Source organism: Cryptomeria japonica, chromosome 6 (assembly GCF_030272615.1).
Source record: "Cryptomeria japonica chromosome 6, Sugi_1.0, whole genome shotgun sequence".
Lineage (NCBI taxonomy): Eukaryota > Viridiplantae > Streptophyta > Pinopsida > Cupressales > Cupressaceae > Cryptomeria > Cryptomeria japonica.
Window position 1 is genome coordinate 381,365,143 of NC_081410.1, and position 16,357 is coordinate 381,381,499.

Below are 16,357 nucleotides of genomic sequence, written 5' to 3' on the forward strand. Positions count from 1 at the left end.
TATTTTATACATCTTAATCAACTTCTTGTTCTTTTGTTCAAACAAGGACAACAATAATTGGGACACATTTTCTAGAACTTTTTCTCTATATTCCTATTTTTTGTGTTTATAAAACAATTACCTTGATGTTTGGTGAAAAACTATATTCACAAGAAACAAAAAATAAATATAATAATCAAATTAAATACATTCAAAATTATACTTTTTGAAAATATTATAATAATGGCTACATACTTACAAAGCATGATTTCTAAATGACTTTATTGATCCCCTAAAAAAGTTAAAGAAAAAGTGGTATTTGGTTAGCATTTTGATAGGTGCGGAGAATACTCCATTGTGAGTATGATTTAAGACTAGAGGGGTTCTATCCAAGGGAGTTTGATCTAGAACTCTTCAATTAAAACCTTTTAGATGAAACTTCTCAAGGCTTAAATCATTGAGTGTTTTAAAAAAATATGTGATTTTAGGGAATATAAAATAAAAATAGGGTAACTGCTTCTACACAATTGATACTTGTCCATGAAAATCTATATTATGATGACTTTATTGGAAGCTAGATTAAGTCCAAAAACTTTTGAAATATAAGCTTTCATCAAATATATCATCTCCCCACCATTGTGTGCCAGTTCTTTCCTACTTTATGCATCATATCTCCTTGTCACAACTCTAACAAAATCAATATTCACAAAAATATTTGAAATCGTGAGCTTAGCTTGGAGAAACCAAGCATTTGATATTGGACCCAAAACTATCTCTTTGTGTATGAGTGCTCGAACAAGAAACACCCTATCACAAAGATATCAACATCTTTGCACCAACTTGCAATGATATGTCAATGACACCACTAGGACCACAAACATTTACAAGACTCCTCAATGATCTTGGGAACTGGATGACCAAGTTTTCATTAAGTGCTTTCTTTGAAGTTGATGGTTGGCCAATTGAACAACTCATTTCATTTCATATAAATAAATATAGAGCTCAGTGTTCCTTATTACACTTAGGCTTCATTAATTCTTCACAATTCGACCCTTTCTTCACGCAATTCAAACTTATGCAAGCATACAAGAACCCAAGAGCATAAGATATCATAAAATTGAATAATTTTTAAAATAAAATCACCACTTACCTAAGTTATTCTTGAAACTATAGTTATCATGAAAACGTAACAAAGAGCTCGATTCTTCTCAAAATTCTTGAAGCAATTTAAAGTAGATGTTACAACAACCCAAATGCAGTATTTATTTACTCCAAACGACTTGGAATCGGATCGACGATTGTCATCTCCACCATTACTACTTACGTGCTTGGACGAATTATATGCAGGACAACTATCATTCTAAAGTTTGAATGTGGACCATTGATTTTGGCTCAGCGTGGCAAGATCTATGGCTCAGATTGACTGGATTGGATTCGAAAAATCCACCATGCACATTGAAAAGTCTCTACCTATCAAAATTTGTCATGCGAGATAGCATTTTCCATTTCAACATACAAATTACACACCTTGGCTCAAACCGTGTACACGTGTCATCATTTGCACACTTGCACCATATGTCGGGTCCCTCCTCCTTTCTAAAATTGTGAGCTTGTGGTCGATTGTTGTGTGGATGCACTATCTCCTTGCTTGGTCAACTGTCGGTGGTTCCTAAGACACGTGGCATAAAACCATAGCAGTGCAAAACCTAGTAGGATCTAACATTCTGACATTTGCACTAATGCATGAGGAGTTGTTCAAAAGGTCTTATGGACGTCATTAAAATTCTTTCATTCATTCATTTGTCGAAGACTAGGTCCATTAGAAAAATGGCAGCAAACCTCAGCAGTGCAGTTCTGAGCCCACAAACATGTGCAAGGCACCAATTGTCATCATTGTCTTGCATCATATATAGATGAAAGACTTAGGCATAGGCTAGATACATTAAAACATAACAGAATAGGTTGGTTACCTAGAACAAAGGAGTTGGTGACAGATGATATTATAGGGCTCAAAATTATAACTTAAAAAGTGTCAACAAGCAACAACAAGTCACTAAGAAAATAGAATAGAAAAGAAACCAGGGCTTAAGGTGAGTGTAAGGGTTTTTCATAGTTTATCACAATACAAGACTAGACTGGGCTAAAAGACCTAGAAAGTTTGCATGGTCTTGTACCACAAGGTTTGCAAGAAGATAGAATAATGATTCTTATGTATTGTAGTTTAATTGTTTAAGAATATTGTTTCAAACAATCTATCTACCTAGTTTTGTCAATCTAGGAGCACACACTAGAATATAAGCAACTTATGAGATGTGATTCCATAGAATATAATCGTAACTAGATATGAAAATGTCACTAACAAGTGTAATGTCATTCTTAACATCTTTTTTCTAGATTCGTTTGAGCATGCATCAAATTGTTAATTTTGTAATAGAATAAGAAAATGCATTCAATAATAAAAAAAAAATTGTCATTTGTTGCAGCTATGAATACAAGGAATTTGTGCTATGCACAAAAGGGGCATGTTGAAAGAACCTTTGATAGGTTAAAATATCTCAATCATTAGGAGTAGAGTCAACTATGCAACTTATGCTTGCATACTCACAGTGATCAACAACTATGGAGCTTTGTACATAGCACATGATTTTTTACAATTTGTGACTATATATTATATTATCTCTTTTAGCACTTCAAGGCATATTTACTATGGAATAATAAATGGGAACTTTTAAATTTTTCTATATGGACTATATTTTATTCTTTGTAATTTCTTATTGTTGGACAAAGTGATTAACAATAATAGACTAGAATACTTAGTAAAATATAATTTAATGTTCTAGGATTTCTTCTCTTACACAACTTGTTTGTTCACATGTAAAAATCCCAAATTTAGATTAATAGCTAGCTACACTCTTTTTAACATTTATTATAAGTTAGATTTATAATAAAGTTAGATTTTGGGAGGATTCCTAGATTTTTTATAAGCCTTTGATTGAAATCCCTGACTGGGCCCCTTTTGCTGCCCCCTGTATTAGAGTCTTTGGCTCCTTGGTTAAGGGGTATTGGATAGGTGATAAATGGCAAAACATTGAAATTATTCACCCTGACCTTATCAATCTTAAGAACCATCTATCTTATGCCTGGTTGTACAATGAGAAAGATTCCCTTATTTGGAAATTTGAACCTAAAGGCAACATTTTGTCTCTTCAATGTATGGTGTTCTTTCCCCTGCCCTCTCAGAGAATCCCTTTTGGTCTAAATCCTGGATAAAGGGTCTTATCCCTAAGATCAATTTTTTCTATTGGACAATCCTTGAAAACAAAATTTTGACCTTAGATAATCTTAAGGTTAGAGGCTTTTCCTTCCCAAATAGATGTGCTTTATGTCTTGAGGAGGAAGAGTCTATGGACCATTTGGCTATCCATTGTTCCTTCACTGTTTCAATTTGGGAAAGATTTCTTAAGAATTTTTGCATGGATTGGGTGTTTCCTAACACTATCAGTGAATTGTTCCATTCTTGGAGTTATCATTGGTCTAACCCCTCTTTGAGATCTTTGTGGCAGCTATCTCTCCCTCATATTTTGTGGGGGATCTGGAAAGAAAGGAACAACTGCATCTTCAGGGACACTTCTCTCACCCAAGTTGTTGTTTTCCAGAAAATTCAAAGGGCTATTGTGGAGAACTTTGAGATCAGTGGGGATCCTTGCAATTCTACCAACCCCTTGGAAACTCACATTTTCAGCTCCTGGAATTTGAAGTGTGCTGGTAGTACTTATTCCAAACTAAACAAGAGACTAGAAGCCAGATGGCACACTCCCCCTCATGGTTGGCTCAAAATCAACTTCGACGGAGCTGCCAAAGGAAATCCTGGCCCAGCGGGATGTGGTGCAATTCTCAGAGATGAAAATGGCAGTTGTAAGGAAATGATTGTCGTTCCTATAGGTTGTCAAACTAACCACATGGCGAAAGCTATGGCTTCTCTCCAAGGTATTCTCCTGGCTAAAAGATGGAACTATCCCTATCTATGGATTGAGGGGGATTCTAATAACATCATCAAGTGCCTAAAAGGAACTTCTAAGCCTTCATGGACTATCAACAACATAATAAAGGCTGCTAGAGATCTCATCAACACTTTCAAGAAATGCTTCATTTCCCACATTTATCGTGAAGCTAATGGTCCAACTGACTGGGCAGCCAATGTGGCAGTCAAACACAACAATATGGTTACCTGGAAGGGTCAAGAGGGTCTCCTCGATGATGTCAAATCGATCATATTCATGGATCGATACAATAGTACCCCAAATATCATAAATGGACAAAATAATGATTAAACGGATTAATAGGAGGGCTATGAGTAATTAAAATAATGTCAGTACCATTTATTACAAGACAAAAGCCACCTTTTCCCACGCTTTCTGGGTATATGTGGCAGCTTTGAGAAATTTCTTGCCTATAGCTCTCTGCAACTCTCGGCCTTCTGCTCTGAAAAAAAAAATGGGAGGAAGACGTCGCTATGAACCCAGCAACTGTAAGGAGTGGAAACAAAAGGAGGTTGTTTGGAACATTTTGCAGAAGGGCGGGTTTACGAAGTTTATGGAGAGGCTCCATGGGAGGGATGCCACAATCACTAACTTTTTCTGCAAAAACTGGAGGAAGGGCACCCTGAAGATGGGAGATCAAACAATCTCCATTGATGAAGACCTCATCGCTCAGGTCACGGGTCTTCGCAAGGAAGGAAGCAATTACTACAGAGACAGAAAATTGAGCAAGGAGGCTATTGAGCGATACCCCGAAACGGCAAAGGAGAAAAAGTGCCTGGTAAAGCTAAGTAAAACCTACTACCCACGTAGGGCATTTGTTAAGCCATGGAGGGAGGTCTTGTTTGCTATTATGCGTTATGTTACCTTGGATGGCAGATTCACAAAAGTGTATGGCTATCATTTTGTATTGCTTAATCATTTCAATTATGATGAAAAAGTTAATATTTCATATTTCCTGCTATGTTCAATGAATGCTACCACTAAGGCCCATAGAGAGAACCCTAAGGGTGATACAGCCATGCATCAAGGTCTTATGGTGTTAATTTATGACCATATAAAAGCCAACCAAATTGCCCGTCCTCAGCCTTCTATCTCTGAGTCTAAGGAGGAAGGGTCAGATTCTGGTTTTTCTATGGGTGAGGAGTCTGAAAATGATTCAATGAGTGAGTCAGAGGAGAGTCTGGATGACTCTGAAGCTGAAACTGGTAAGAAAAGAAAACAAGTGAGTACCAGGCCCTCCTCCTCGAAGGGTAAGAAAAAATCTAAAGAAAAGGTATTCCAGATCTGCTCGGAGGAGGAGGAGGAGGAGGTCTCTGAGGATTCTGAGAAGGATGAACCCTAGTCTCCTCGGAAAAAGAAAACTAAAACTTCTATTCAGACAAGGAACAAACAGAAGAGGCAGGAAGATAATGTTATGAAGCTGGAGGTACAAGTGCAAAGAAAGGATCCTGAAGTTGACCAAAAATTGGAGGAGGAGACCATAGGGGAAGGTTTTGATCAGAGGGTTGAAGGAAATGTTGATAAGATCACTAGTGGCAACGTCCCCAAAAATGAACAGGACAATCCTGGTGAGAAAACTCCCCCTTCAAATCCTCCCTCTGAGGGATTGAACAGTTTTGTGGACACCATCGATTGGTTAATTAACAGATACAAGAAAGTTGTGGAGGATAATAAGAAGCTGAGCCACAAGGTCCAAATTTTGGAGACAATCAGTATTGGTGGAGGCAAATCTATGGCGGAATATGTTGAGGATCTGACTAAAACTATTGCCAGAGCCGAAGAGATCAGAGATTCCTTGAACCCTAGGTTTGAGCAAATTGAGAAGGACCTGACAGAGATAAAAACTAATGATAATTCTATGGACCAGAGAATGGCGGATACTGACAGCAAATTCAACAAAATTGAAAAATGCCTCAAACATATTGTTGAACAAAGCTATAGCATTCTGAAGTCCTCGGCCGACAATACCAAAATTCTCATCAGTAAACTGGAGGACGAGAAGGATTCCCTGGAGCTGGAACCAGACATTGAAGGTACGGGAGAAGTGCAAGGACCTAGAACAAGGACTAGAGGCAAACAGACGGAGAAGAAGCCAAACAAGGATATGGAAGAACTCAAAGCTGCTTCGGAAAACTATGACCAGCTGGTCAATAAGGCGGCGGATCTTCTTGTCTTTATAGTTGTTGTTTGTCTTTTCACTGGTTTTTCCGCTTTGATGTTCCTTTCTTTTGTTGTCTGTTTGGATTACTGGCCTTTTTGCCAGTCATTTTGTATGTTGTTTCGAGCAGGTTTGGATGCTTTTTGATGAACTATTTTATGCTCCTTTGTTAAAGGTTTCGGGTCCTTAAAACCTGTTTTTCATATTAATCAGAACATTTATTATAAATTATAAAAAATGAATACTTTTAATGCTTGTTTCACACCATGATTTTTCATTAATGCTTTGAATAATGTAAGGGGAGTACTGCTAATATTTGTATTTGTGTATATATTATGCTATGGGCAAAAGTAAAGAACTTGGTGAAAAAGTAATTTCAATGAAGAAGAGTAATTTAGTAGTCCCCACAAATCATCAATCAATGTAAAAAGTCCACTACTACATAGATATTCAAAAACTCTTCTAATTATGGTTGACTATGTTTCACTTATGGGATAAATTTTGAAAATGGCATACACTTATTGTATGTGTGTAATCAATTAAACAAATCCATCAAATATAGAAGTAATTCACAAGTATGGATGTGAACAAAATAAAGACATTTGATGTTTTTGAATTCACATATGGTTGTTAAATATTGTTAAGTTAGTTGAAAGTTATTGCTTGTCTATTCATTGATGTATTATGCAATTAGCTTTATGGATCTATTCATATCACACTTTGGCAAAATAATATCTATTCATAGATTTAATCACATCATAGAAAACGAATACATATACCACTTACTTCACTTGCAATCTAAATATGTTCATTCTAGAGTTGTCAACATGTCAATTGCATCTTCAAATGTGATTATCAGTTTTATATTTCCTCACTTCTTAATGTACATCGCCATTGCAAGTCATACTTAGGATTTAACTAGGAGGGTCATATTATGAGAGTTCTACCCTCTATGCTATGATGATATATTTGAGAAAAGAAAGCAATTATGCATGTAATCATTTTTACATAATTTTTTGGTCAGCCATTCCTGAGTTTTTAATGTTATATGTAACGATGATGTTACATAAGGTTCATACTATGACATGTCCTCACTTGAATTACAACAAATATCTCAATTAGCTTTCTGAACTCCCAAATAGTCAGCTAAACACCAATGTAAATATTAATGGTGTACTAAATTGTTACTCTTCTTCAAGAGCTACACATTGACATTAGAGACTCCCCCTCTAGAGTTCTCCATTGTCATTTTTCAACACATAAAACATCAAATTAATAAAAGAATTTGTTAGGAGATATAACACTTAAAAGATAAGTTGGTCAAGTCTAAAAGAGTATTTAACACCCAAGGTTCCACATTGTGTGGAGTTCTATTCCCAAAGATGATCATAATCAAATTATAAAGAACTTGGGATCTTTTGTTGGCTATCCTTTTAACACAATTATTGGTTTGTTCATTAGCTTTGGATGCAGCCTAATTAACACCTTAACTCAAAAGGATAATATTTTGAGGAAAAAAATTCTTGAGTTTGAGCCTAACAATCATTTTATTTCAAATGGCACACCCACTATGAAATTCATGTTGAAAACTAACTTATTTAGGAATTCTCATAGTTCCTAGTCTTCAATTAGAGTCAAAAATAGTAGTTGTTGTTTTTTTCTATGAAATGTTTCAAATTTTAAGGACCATTTTGCTTTAAGTAAATTCATTCATAGCTAATATCTATTTAATTTCCAAATTAAAAAATGATAGCTGAATCATTATTTTTTATCAAAAAGATTAATGCACTAAAAAATCAATTTGATGATTTTAAGTTATAGCAACATTTCTTAGACTAACATTTTTTTTCTCTCTTGATATTGTAGAGGTGAAAAGAGTGATTTAAAATTTCTCTTTAATTTTGCAATTGCTATAGTGTTCTTATATATCATATTAAGCACAATTTTTACCACCACTTGATGTGTTATTTGTCCCAAAATCTGACCCTAAATCCAAGTAAAACACCTTCATTTTCTAAAAGTTTTTGGTATAGTAGTACATCACACTTCTATCCTCCCAACAAGCTCTGGCATGTCCATCTTCCACATTCTCACCCGAACACTTAACTTTTCACACCCATAACCTTTAATTCACCTCCAATATTCAAAACAACAAAAGTATACTTATAAAAGAGAATGTTAGCTAGAAAATAAACATTAGTCAAAGGGTAAGTCACTTAAACACACACTTGAACATCAAAAACATCTAAAGGTAAAGGTACACCTTATCGGTAATGGGCCGAAGCCGATAAGGTGTACATACCCTACCCCCTTGTGAGATTTGAACTTGTGACCTTTCTTTCAAGAGCACAAGTTCTCCACCACTAGGCCAACTCAGGCTGTACAAAAACTACCATTATTACAATTGACACTTAAAATCTTATACTACTCACATATCCAAAGTATAATATTTTATAAAATTGTTAAATAAACCAAACAATATAATTAAGATAGATCTCATATTCCAAACATATTTTTTACAAAAATAGAAATACCAATTATAAGTACAAGTACAAACAAATCTATGAAAAATTGTAAGTTTTCTATTAAAAAATAGAGAGACACCACGTCAGCCATGTGTGACATCAATATGCTAGGAACCATACAGGAAATCAACCCATAAAGAGGCAAAACTGCAAAAATACAAACACCACCACATTGAACACCAGTGTGCTCCCTTCACTGACAGCACAAGCAGAACAGAAAAAAAATTGAGTCTGATTCCACAATACAATATTATCTTTCATCCATCAAAGCCGTCATCAACCTTTTAAAACACACTTTTATTCTCCCATCTTTTGCTCTATGCATCCTTCATCCTTCAAAGCCCTCATCAACCTTTCAAAACACACTTCATATTCCAAACATATTTTTTACAAAAATAGAAATACCAATTATAAGTACAAGTACAAACAAATCTATGAAAAATTGTAAGTTTTCTATTAAAAAATAGAGAGACACCACGTCAGCCATGTGTGACATCAATATGCTAGGAACCATACAGGAAATCAACCCATAAAGAGGCAAAACTGCAAAAATACAAACACCACCACATTGAACACCAGTGTGCTCCCTTCACTGACAGCACAAGCAGAACAGAAAAAAAATTGAGTCTGATTCCACAACACAATATTATCTTTCATCCATCAAAGCCATCATCAACCTTTTAAAACACACTTTTATTCTCCCATCTTTTGCTCTATGCATCCTTCATCCTTCAAAGCCCTCATCAACCTTTCAAAACACACTTTTACTCTCCCATATTTTACTTCATGCATTTCTTCTTCTCTACCTCTCTATTATTGTGATGACGGATCACAAAGTGTGATCTGAAATACTGATGCAAAAAATTCCAACACAAGCAAATCCAAAAAATAATATTGAACAGCAATATAGATTGTAGAAATTTGATATCATTAATCCTCAACTCAGTTTTATTCTATATCAAACTCAGAATTGTTTAACTACCCATTCCAATAACTGTTCAACTTAAACCTGTTCAGTTAAACATTTCAATTGCTATTATTATTTTAATTTTAGATTCTAACTTATAAAAAAATTTAAAATAATATTATGGTCTCAGTAAGATGATATGTACTTGATGTTTTCACTGAATTGTTTATTTTAACTTGATAGAATGTTCTTGTACCATTCAAATATCCATCTTTCTATATGTAAAGTGAAGAGTGGTGAACTTATCTTGGGAAAAAAAATTAAATTAAATCTACTCATCTAGGTCATGTTCGATATATGATATTACCTTATTAGGCCTCTTTCACAAGAGGTCAGGAATGAGTGGATGGATATTTGCAATGTGTACTTATTTGGAGATATTATTGCATGGTACTGTCTCATTCGTTTATAATATAAGATTTGCACGTAGTTCAATTGTTATTCAGTTCAAGTAATATTTGTGCGGATTTATATTCCAAATACTCTCATGTTCAATGCAGCAAGGCTACACTAATGTGCAGTCCAACCAATTTTATCTCCATCAACCAAAGTTAATAGTATTTTTATATAACCGTAAATCAAATATAGTTTGACGAAGCAAAATTTATTTATCATTACTCTTAGCAGATTGTTGGTTATGATCTTAAACATCACTTCAACCACCCCTTACAAGATTGCCGATTGTGATCTTAGTTGTCACTTTCAGTGCCAGCATTCCTTATGAAACTGTTGCCTTATAATTTACCACCATCCACAACAAAATTAAATGAAGCTACCTTCATACCCACATCCCAGCAGTCCAGATATCAAATTTCCACATAGATTACGAAAATCCTGGGGAATCAGCCTGAACCGGTATACAAGTGATAGATCATGGCATTCATCAATCTTCACCTTCAGGCTTCAAAAATTTGTGTATCTTTTGAAATTTATAATAGAGCGTTGGTAACTACTAGTAATACTATAAAAGCAATTTTCCTGATACAAGCACCTCAACTGCTTCAGAATCCCCTGCAGTTATTCCTATAAATGACTGTCAAAAAACTCTTTTGAGCTGTGACTTAAATCTGCCAATCAATCGGCGTTAAACCCAATCGTTCCAAAACCTTGTTGGCTTGAGAAAAATGTCTGTCACACAAACAAGCCATTGTAAATGTGTAAGGCTTACAAAAGAAATAAACCTTCACAAGAAAATAAGGTTGCATAATTATTTAATCCACACCATCAGGCCACATTCTATTTCTAAATGCTTCCTACCCTATTGGAACTAAGCAAAATAGTGCTTGGCAAGGAATGAAATGAACCTGCACTGGAAGAACCCTCTGTGGGCGGAAAGTCCAGAGGGATGTGCTGCTTTTAATATATGGTGTTTGTTTGTATCAATTATCCTTCCAAAAAGAAAAAGCACTTCAAAATGAGAATTATAAGATGTGCACGTGAGCTGAGCCAAGAAAATCAGACTGCATGACATTATCAAAGAAATTAAATAAAGTCAAGCAAACTGTACCGTATTTTCTCTTGAGCTGAGTTTCCCCACAGAATAAAGATAACATCAGATCTTTTCAAAGAAATTGCACGAATTACAGCATCAGTAAAAACCTCCCAACCCCTTTTGGCATGTGAGTTTGCTTGATGTGCCCGCACTGGAGACAAAATTACCACAGTTAAGTGCCCAACTCCTTAATGCCAGCAGAATTATACAAGGTAGCCCAAACGTACTTCAAATCATCAGACATCTATAGTTATAAACTTTTGCCCTTTCCTATAACCATATTGTTCATTATGCTTTTCTGTTATGCTATGCAACAGTTTATAATTAGTCAATATAGGTTAAAATTCAAAGATGCATTCCTAATGTGCTTTGAAAGAGCTCCAATTGTCTCTTTTGAGTCTTTTATGCACAAACAGCATTTGTGGCTTGAAATATTCAATAAAGAAAAAAAATTAAGGAAAAGACTGAAAATAGACATACTGGCCATCACACCATGAAAGTCCCACTCTTTCGAGGCTATAACGGCAACACCTTCCTTACCTGTAATTCCATTCTAGCTATCCAAGGAGAAATCCCCAAGTCTAGATGCCGAATCCTTTTCTACTAAAATCAAGAAAAGACTACGAAAGATGAGATCTGAAAAACCCGACGTAGGCTGGAATGCAAGCCAGGGAAAAGAAATTTTGGAAGACGAGACAGCTTTGTAGCATTAGCTGGGCCCATCATATTCGAAGAATTAAATATTAACAAGTTCGAAAAAGCTTTCCAGTCTTGTTGCATATGTTATAAGACATTTGAATCAAATATTTTTTGATCTAAAATGTGCATTCATTTTTACCACTATATATAACCTCAGTAAACCATACTTTTTTTAGATATAATACAAAAACAAAGTATCATTAATTGAAACAGTTGACACAACGCTACGCAATGTAGCCACAAAAAACAAACCTAAAGGTAAATATAAACAGAATCTGGAAAATAAGTCGGAACAATGAGAGAGGAAATAAAAGGATTGTTCTGTTACAAGGAAAACCACTCAAAAGGATAATACATCGCAAGCTCTGACAAATACAACTCCAATCAAAGAAAGTTCAGAACAACATGAACCAAAAAAGGATTGTATATTAGCAAGTTTTAAGAAGCATTTTAGTTGCCTTGTTGCATATGTTAAAATACATTTGAATCAAATATTGTGAACCAGAGAGCGAAGAGGAGGGAACTAAAAATAGGAGCTCTGGTTAGAAAGACAAAGTCATCCTCCTTGTCCTTCTTGCTACTAATTGATGTTCTTGGTTACCTTAGTGTTCTTTGATTTGTTGCTTTCTTAGTAAGGTGTTTGATTGACTTCTTCTTCATGGTCCGTCTGTGGTCCGTCTGTGGTCTTTTTATTTTCTTCATTTGGGAATTGTGTTAGCATGTGAGTGCAGTGGTTTGTGGGCATTACTTAGCAGCAGTACGACAACCTCTTCTCTCCAAATACAAGAGATGAATGGGATTTTCCTGTGAGATTTGAAATGCCCATGGCAGGAAAGGGAAGCAAATGGCAGGGACAGGGAGATCCTTTTGGTGTCATCCCAGATCCCTAATGTTGCTATGCAATCTGTTTTAGAGAATAAATAAAATAGTTTAAAACATTGTAATTATTTTTGTTTGCTTTTCTCAAGATGCTCTTCCTTCTAGAAAACTTTTTGATCAAAGGATAGCTGCAATTTTTGGAGCATTTCCTTGAGCCCCTGTGATGACTCCTGACAATGTTGTAATGCAGTCTTCCCCTAGATGGCTTGAAACATGTGGTGTTCCTCCACATGTTTGGTTTCTGCTTGCTCGCATTTTAAAACCTTAGGTGAGCTTATTAAAGTCGAATACATGAGATCTTTCTTGACTCAAATGAATGATTGTGTGCTGATTTCTTCAAAACCTGCTACTTGCTTCCCTAGCTCTCTTTCCTTTCGGCTGCATAAGACTGTTTTAACTGTTAAGGTATTGATCTGGGTGGGTTGAGTTCTTGTTTCCTTTGTAAGAATGGACATTTCCAAAGGAGCTACCTATGCTTATTAAGGCCCTCGTAGTTTGAGGTCAAAAGATACCGGGGGTTCTAACCACTTTGGGGTGAATATGGATATAGATTTTAACAAGAATGGTTTGAAGTCCAATATTTGGGAAGCTGATGGATTTGAATCCCATTGTTTCTTTTACCAAGATGAGTATGTGGTTATTCCTTCTGACAGTGGAATTCTGGCTGGCAATCCCTCTCTGGTGAAGATGCATTCCCGAGAGTGCCCCTCCTCCCCAGCCCTCAATTCCTAAGGTGCTTGTTGAAGCAGTGAAGAGAGGCCTGGATTATTCTGACAAGTGTGTTCCCCCTCTATCGAGGATCCTATTTCCATTTTGTGTTTTCTTCTGGTCCCATTTTCATTTTAATCTAATGTTAATTTTTCTGGGGAAACTAATATTGTGGCTTGTGATAGAAAAAATATTAATGATGACAAATATATGATTAGATAGTTATTTAGATGAAGGTCAGAGTGGGTTTAACAGTCATATTAAAGGGAAGGATTCTGAAGTTTCTGTGCTTCCCTCTTGTTTTGAAAGATTGTGTAAAGATGAGGAGGTTTCAACCTCCAATCCCTAAGTTTCTAAAAAAAAATTCTTTTCCTATGGATGAAGAATATTAATGGGAATGTAGAGCTTAAAGCCAGTGACAGAACCCAAATCTAGGATGGTATTCTTCGTCTGCAAGAAGTCTAGTTTATGGGTTTTGGCTTTGGATGGTGCTCAAGGTTATATGCTCTAGTTCCATGTGTTTTTCAACTAAGTGTGGGAAAGGTAAGGGAGGAGCTACCATCTTGCTTGGCTCCCTTTAGGCTTCTTTTTTTATGAAACGTGTATTTCTCCTTGCAATACAGCTGTGTGGACTGTTATTTCTCTGTAAGGTAAGGCTTTTGGTATTTGTTCAATATATGCTCCTAATGACTACAGGTAAAGAGCTGATTGATGGAATTGGTTGGCTACTCCTCTTAAATATGTCCCATGGAATTTAGGTGTGGATTTCAATATGGTTGAATGTAGAGAGGACAAACTAGTCAGGGTGGAAAGGTAATGAGCAATTTTTTGGTCTAGGTTCAGAAGGAAAAGGAATGTTTGTAACCCTCTTTTTGGGTGCAAGGCTGAGGGAAAAATGTATTTGATTCGCTTGAAATAACTTTTCTCTAGATTAGACCATTCTTCTTGATAAAAATTTGTTTGGGGTGCCCCCTATGTCAGATTTCAATGTGGTTAAGGTTTTGTCTCAGCCTTCAAAGATCTATCCAAAATGAATATCACTTGAAACATTCTTCCCATGTCAATGGGTTGGTCAAAATATGAAGTTAATTTTTTGTATGTAGCATGCAGTTCCAACATTTCCAAATGGAATTGCGTTATTGAAGCTGCTCCAAAATTCCTCAGGATTTTTGGCAAAGATAAATCTGGATGGAGGGCTGCAAGTGGCAAGAAGATCTAATTGTTAATAAGAGGCAATTGTAAGAGCTTTTATTCAACAAGGGCTTGCAAAGGGACGCCATAACAGTAAAGCACAATTTGGGGTGTGATCAGACACATAAAGGGAGAGGTACCATGTTGAGGTCTAGGGCTGACTTGGTTAAGATTGGGCGACAAAAGTACTAATTACTTCTTCATATTTTGTGATGTTCAAACAAGCCTGGGAAAAGATTTATGTTATTCATGTGCAAGGAGTATTGGTTAAGTAAATAATTAGGAATGCCTTTTAGTCTTTCTACAAAAATTTACTTACCTTCGATTGCATGGAAGGGATGTTCTCACAGCACGTAGCACTGTTGCAAAGGTATTTCCATGCAAACTAAGTAGCAATTCAACTAGGCAGATAGATGGGTATATTTCAATGGATGAAATCTTCAAGGCTATTGGCTCTTTAAGTAATGAGAAAGCTCCTATGTGATGGCATTCTAGCTGAGTTCTATAAAGCTAATAAAGATTGGATCAGCCCTTTGCTTCAGAGGGTATACAAAGAAACAGTTGTTGCTGGTTCATTGGTATTGATATAAATAGGTATTGGAAATTTGAGTACAGATGGAAAGAAAATTATACACAATAATATTATATTATTCTCTTGCTCTTCACATTCGTTCAATACATATATATACTAAGTCACCAGGTTCGAATTCAAATTTGAAGTTCGACAGCTTTGAAATTCGAATGAAGTTCGATGCGGAAAAAATTCGAATTAAATTCGCCATATGCAATTTTTTAAAACTTTTAATAAATATATGTAATATATCTATAATATAATAATAATATTAATATATTATTAAACCTAAAAAAAATTAAAAAAATATAAAAATATATAATATAAAATTAATAACTATTAATATAAAATTATAAATTATATAATAATAATATTCAACAACATTATAAACATTATAAATAAATAATAAACCTAAAAAAATATTAAAAAAAACAACATTATTAAATAAATAATAAATAAATTTATAATAAACATTATTAAATTGTTTATAAAAATATTAAACCTAAAAAAAATTTAAAAATATAAAAATATATAATATAAAATTATAAATTATATAATAATAACATTCAACAACATTATAAACATTATAAATAAATAAATAATAAACCTAAAAAAATTTAATTATAATGTTGTTTAATTATTAAACCTAAAATTTAAAAAAAAAAAAAGATAAGTCGAAGCCTACCTGTGCAGGTCGAGACTCGGCAGAGGTTGTGCAGGTCAACCGTGGGCGACGTCGGGTCGGGGTAGCAATGGTCGTGGCCCGTGGCCCATGGCTGCAACTCTGTCCGTGGCGGGTAGCAGTGGTCGTGGCCCGTGGCTACAACTCCGTCCGTGACTGCAACTCCGTCCGTGGCAACAAAAACGCCCCAAAAAAACACGCAAAAAAAACGCTTTCCGCCAGCCCTAATTTTTTATTCGAATTTAATTGAATTTTTAGGGAATGTTTCAAGTTCGGCGAATTTCGAACTTCAAGGTTCAAATTCAGCCGAACTTGGTGACTTAGTATATATATAGGTGATTTTCATAACCTATATTATAGGAAGGTTGTTCTACCTCCTATAACCGCTCCCCTATATTTCTGAGTTGTTTTAACCACTCACAAACAAACACTTACTATAGTTTAATATTAAGTTGTTTCTCAACAA

The 16,357-nt window shown here is 35.1% G+C and overlaps 1 protein-coding gene across 1 annotated transcript in view; it reads right to left on the reverse strand.

Annotated features, from left to right (window-relative positions):
- Window positions 1-10,185: 10,185 nt before the first annotated feature.
- Window positions 10,186-16,357, reverse strand: part of LOC131067384 (uncharacterized) — a 35,034-nt gene continuing 28,862 nt past the window's right edge. Inside the window, exons 6-8 of the mRNA XM_058002362.2 lie at window positions 11,177-11,312; window positions 10,974-11,057; window positions 10,186-10,797 (exon numbers count right to left, since the gene is read on the reverse strand). Coding sequence (XP_057858345.1) covers window positions 10,731-10,797; window positions 10,974-11,057; window positions 11,177-11,312 — 287 coding nt within the window. The 3' untranslated portion in view covers window positions 10,186-10,730. The remainder of the gene's footprint in view (window positions 10,798-10,973; window positions 11,058-11,176; window positions 11,313-16,357) is intronic.